Genomic DNA, 5,774 nt, shown 5'->3' on the forward strand with positions numbered 1-5,774 from the left:
AAAAGACCCTATGCAAACCCTAGAAACCAAAGAATCCTAAAGAAACTTGATGCCCCATAATAACCCACAATAACCCTAAGCTCATTAAGCAAAACCTACGCCACCCTGCCGCTGACCCTACTAGAGCCATGGCCTCTAGCCTCAAAATTAATGGAGTATTCCAAATTAGAAGCAGTGAATTGAAAATACACTGCTGTAAACAGGGTCTTCTTTATTTATTATATAGATGGTCAGAAAACCACGTGAGCAGCTTTTTGTGTAGTACCCACTAAGGAATTTTGAGTTTATTTGAAATGTCCACCATAAAAACATGAACTTGTTGGAATTTCTTTAGTTTTTTAGCATTAAGCCAACTTGACATATCAACCTGAGTTCCGGAATATGTAGTCTAAATTTGCAGTACTATGGTTCAAAAAAATAAGTCGAGTGACCATATTCACATATGTTTCTGGAATTTTCAAAAGCTTTTTCTTATTTCTGGATGAAACTTGCAAAAGGGCCCGAGATGGTTTTCTATGTCAGTTGGGCCTAACTGTGTTTTGGGTTTTTTTATATATATTTGAAGTTGCCATATTTGGCAATCCTGCAATGGTATGAATTGGTTGCTTTTCTCTTGTACAGATTCATCTTTGATGAGAACTTGTCACCGCAGAAAATGGTATTGTTGTTAAGAATTGCAAGAAGAGAATTCGAATAGTATCATATTGGCAAGGGTGGAATGTTCAACCGTTAAAGGTTGGACCCCAACACAAAAAGTCCTAGTTCCACCCCCTGCACATTCCTTGAGGCATTAGAACCAAAAGGTAATACGTTTTACCATTGAATTTGTGCATAGAAGGCTTCTTTCCTCATATTCTGGCTTCTTTTTCTTACTCTTACTTGGAACCATTCTTATAAGACCTTCATATATAGCATACCCTTTCTGTGTTCAAATCCTAGATGTAAAAAGCTACAAAAGCCAATGCCATGAGTATATTTATCTCAATGAATGTTCTACTGCGTGTTTTTTCAATTAAATTTTGAAAAATCTTAGCTTTCTGAAACAAAAATTTCCTCAGAAAATGTCAAAAGTAATAAAAAAATAAAAAACCTCTCTCACATAAACATTGAAATCAACCACGAATTTAATAATAGAAAGCATGAGTTTTACACAACAATAGAGAAAATACAGCAAATCCTAGGTATACTAAAACAACAACAAAAAATAAAATAAAAAATTTAAAAACAAAAAAAAAAAAACCAACAACAACAACAACAAAAACCCAGAATCAGAACCTTCACATAGAAGTTTAATAACTGTACCACTTGATAGAAAAACAGGAACCCATAGCTAAACACATACCCATACACATCTATGGATTTATATATGTGAAACTAAAGCCTAACCTGGAGGAGGGTAGGGAGGGGAAAGTGTGGTGAGGATTGAAGGCCATGAGATTGCCAAAGTCGATCTCGAACTGCTTTTGGGTCTCCATGTGAATCACTTTGGGCGGAGGCTGTGGAAACAGAGAGATAAGTTGTAAATATAGTCCCTAACATAAGGCTCAATGAAAAAGATCAAACTAAGACTTAAATTAATACACGTTCAAAAAGGCAAATATGCAACAACCCATCAAACAATTTTACACAGAGAGTTACACTATCCACTGAACCAGTTAAAGTGGGTGCAGAACGAACGGAGCCAATACGAATATTGGGTTATTCGAGCTCCAAGCTCCGCCCCTGCTTGGCTTGACAAAACAATTGTTAATCTTGGAGCTAAATGGGTTTCTCTCTCTACGACAAACCCAATATGCAGAAATAATAAACTCCAGCAGTTGATGGGTTCTGATACACATTTATGAGCAATATATGAGACGAAAAGCTCCCATTTTGATGACATGGAAAGCAAATTTTGAAGCACAAAATCGAATGCCAAGATCAACCAAACAAGTTATAACTAAATATACACTGCCAAAAGGAACTAGGCTAAAGCACGAGCAGATTAGTAGCTTACCTGGTTGTATTTCACACACACAGCGACGAGCGAGGGTTTCAGTGTTTAGACGTCGTCGTCTTCTTGTTTGTTGGTCGGCTAGGGTTTATGGTTTTATGAGAGAGAGAACAAATTTCCCAAAGTAAAAGTAGCAACATTTAATGGAAGTATGGGCTTTTTTATTTGGGCTTTGTTGACTGGGTTGGGCTCGGTTTGAGTTTTTCTGGATCCATAAGTATGGTTCCATATAGAGAGAGTGCCTGCTGATGTGGGTACTTGATTGTCACCGCCGAGTTCACTCAATGTTTTTTGAGAATATTTTAGATTAAAAGATTTTCAATTTTGCATATGTACGGTCTTATTTTTGGCAAGGATCCTCTCTTGTCATTCGAACGGGAGGGGATTCAGTTAATTTTATTTGAAGGGCAAAATTGTTCAATCCAAATTTTTTATTTTTATTCGAAAGTACGAGTAATTCTATGTGACCTACTTGTATCCTACTAAGAATGATGTGGTTATTAAAATCACCCTTCGATCAAAATTTAATAATGATCAATCAAAAGCCCAATGGTGATTTTAATAGTCACATTATTCTTAGTAAGACACAAGTAGAACACCTAGGATTACTCCGAAAATACCCACGTAAATATTTTAAAGGTCTTTAATTTTATGTAAAATATCCATGAGGGAAAAAATCTAGGTTGATAGTGATGAGAAAGTAGTGTGATTTAATAGTAGCAAAAACAGCTGGTATGATGATTTTATTGAAAGATTTTGCTCTACTATATAAATTTTGATGATGAATGTAGTACGGCAATGAATGTTAAGTTAACTTCTTCTTTTTTTCTAATAATGTTAAGTTAACTTGATTCACAAGATTGATATTCCAATCGTCAATGTTTTAGAGGTCTTTCCACAGCCGGTATGGTCTTCTGTTTTTTTTTTTTTTTTCTATTTTTTTGGACTCTTGATGGTAATGATTTTCTTGAGGCAATAAAAAAAAATTGGTAAACAAGATAAGTGTGGTTTAGCATTCTTTTAGATTGCATTAAAGAGTTTTAAAAGTATTTTTAGTAATGTATAAGTAATCTTCCTTAATTTAACTTTTCTCTATATAAAGATATAAATAAATGTAATAGACTTTAGTACTTAAAACCATTCATGATAAATATTCTTGATTTTTTAATTTTAATTGTTTGATTTCCGCTACAAGGAAATCTTTGTCTGAGAAGAGAAAGCTTGTTACCGTTTGAAGAGAATTGCTATCTCCCACTACCATCAACGTTGAATTTATCTCTAAGTACTCGCCTGATATACTGAGAGAGAGAGAGAGAGAGAGAGAGAGAGAGATACAAAAAGATGTCTCCACAATCCCCAACTACTCCAATGACCCATAAGGTAAAAATTGATGGCATTGGATGACAAACAGCTACATATTTATATATTTCGGAAGGAAAAAAAAAGAAAAGAAAAAAAACCCCAGGAAAGACAGAAAGAAGAAGAGGAGAAAAAGCCAGGATTTACATGTAATACTACCTAAATAATTAAAGATCTATCAGAAGATGCCAGTATCTGGTTTCAAGTCAGAGATGGTATAATATTTAAAAGTAGAAGCAGCTGAGGCACCAATCTTAACAAAGAGAAGCTAGCTCTAATGAGCTGACTTGAGGCAGCTGAGGGTTTGGAGGGAGCTCTTCCAGCAACAGCAGGAGCAACTGCATGGCCGCCAGGGGTGCTCTGCTGCTCATTTGTTGGCAATGGATTTGATGGTGTGCCGTGTGGAGGAGAGTTAAGGGGCATAATCTTACCATCACTGAGATCTTGACCTACACAAGCAAATTAGTTAGTTCCACATCAACACAGAAGAAACAAGAAGAGAGTCCGAGTTGAATTGAAATTCAGCCTGTTGAAACAACTTAACCAATTAGGCAAATCTCCAATATTAAATACAAATGAATATTTCAGACAAGGCAAACAAGAAGCTGTTGGCATCATCATTCCAAGTGAAATGACTGCTTCCAACACATTGCATAAGGTCCTCTGCTTACAAACCACATTACACTAGGAATATTGGAACCCTCTTTAATATCGATTGAAAGATTAAAAAAAAAAAAAACTCACAATTTGAGGGAGACCAGGCCAACTTCAAATTTTCCCTATCAAACACCATCCGGTATCCCGTCATGAAGTTCTCTGCATTAGAATAATATATTTTTGAACATGTGAATAAAAGGAGGAATATCTTCTTCTTCTTCTTTTGTGGAGGAGGTGTTTTTGCAGAATGGATTAAACTGCACATTTTGCAACCAGATTATGTTGTGTACTTACGTCCAATTATTCCAATATCTCCATCTGCTGGCTGTATGGCTAAACAAAAACCAACAACTTCCTGCACCAAAACGGCCACAATTTTAGATCCCGCACCACCAATTCCTATTGATTTTATTATGAACTTTTAAGCATCCACCATATGAAGATATAATTGAAAGATTTACATAAACTTTTTTGTGTAATCCAATGTGCTCTCCAAACTTCAGTGAGTACATAGATCATAATCCCAATAAAGACAACAACGCAATATGATTCATTATACAAACTACAAAGAAATAAACAAAAGCAGCTCAACGTCAAGCCGTTGCAGTCATTGTAAGTTTTTCATAAACTAATGGCCAACTTAATAACTGCGCATGATAAAGTAATTGTTAGATACAGATAATATTACCAGGCCACTTTTGGTATATGATCATCTACAAGTCAATTTAACAATTACACCATGATATGACTTGGTTTTTTTACCCATTGATAAAACTATTTTTCTTCAAAATACAAATAAATGGGTTATAGGGTTTCACCTTCGTGTTGGAGGATTTAGCCCTCAAGACAGATGCTCAATCTAGCTTAGCACAAAATTCTTTCTCAAAGGTAGCTTGAACTTTCGACTTAGTTATGACAAGTAATATGGTTTAATTATTAAATTTTTCCCTGAGATTAATATGATAATCTTTTATAGAGAAGAGCACCATGATTTCACCATCATTTCCTCATTTATCCTTGTTTAAATCTCTTAGGTTATGAAAATGTACTTCTAAAACCATTCCCCATACTTTTGATTTTTTCTCTCGTGCTAATTTCAAATGCAATTCTGACAGCAACATAAAAGCTTCAAACCTAAGCTTGCTTCTGTCAGAGTTCTAGCAATTTAATCCAATCACTTTAGCCCTACAACTCATACCCAGTTGAAAATTTTCAGATGTTAATTTGTACCCACCTGATTGGCATAGACCATAAAAACAGGATTGTCAACCACAAAGCTGTTGTTCAATGGGAACATGAGTATCACAGATGGAACCTTGGGCAACTCTTGTGAACTGTTTCATGAAAAACCAGCTGATCATCAGCATAACACTGACATGCATGGCACACACACAAACATACTCGCGAGGGAAAAGAGAGAGAGAGGAAAGAGGGTAGCCTTCAAACTCATCACATCAAGCAAATTCACCTGGACTTATAGCAATACTTCCAAGGAGATCCTTCATAGCTAGACCTTGTAGCATTGACATGTCTGTCAAACTATTGTAAGTGAAAGTCACATTAGACATTGACAATGAAAATACATTACATTGTTCAAAAGCACAAAAAAGTTACCTCCTTCGCAATTTTTTCATATGCTTCATCTGGAAGAAATGTAAATGATGTCCCACTATCAATCAGTGCTCTGAAGCTTGTCTGTTTAATACAAGAGTTTCCAATACAACAAGCCTCCACCCCAGCAATGTAGGTTTTGCTGAATAAAAAA

The 5,774-nt window shown here is 35.5% G+C and overlaps 1 protein-coding gene across 1 annotated transcript; it reads right to left on the minus strand.

Moving 5' to 3' along the window:
- Window positions 1-3,371: 3,371 nt before the first annotated feature.
- On the minus strand, window positions 3,372-5,762 carry LOC132165562 (aspartic proteinase-like protein 1; the record flags this gene model as incomplete). Its single annotated transcript, XM_059576184.1, is given in 6 exon segments — window positions 3,372-3,801; window positions 4,097-4,168; window positions 4,304-4,364; window positions 5,244-5,343; window positions 5,478-5,548; window positions 5,624-5,762. Coding segments are annotated over 6 exon segments (691 nt in total), but the record flags the coding sequence as incomplete, so codon positions are not given.
- Window positions 5,763-5,774: the final 12 nt, after the last annotated feature.

The sequence above is a fragment of the Corylus avellana genome, chromosome ca11 (assembly GCF_901000735.1).
Source record: "Corylus avellana chromosome ca11, CavTom2PMs-1.0".
Lineage (NCBI taxonomy): Eukaryota > Viridiplantae > Streptophyta > Magnoliopsida > Fagales > Betulaceae > Corylus > Corylus avellana.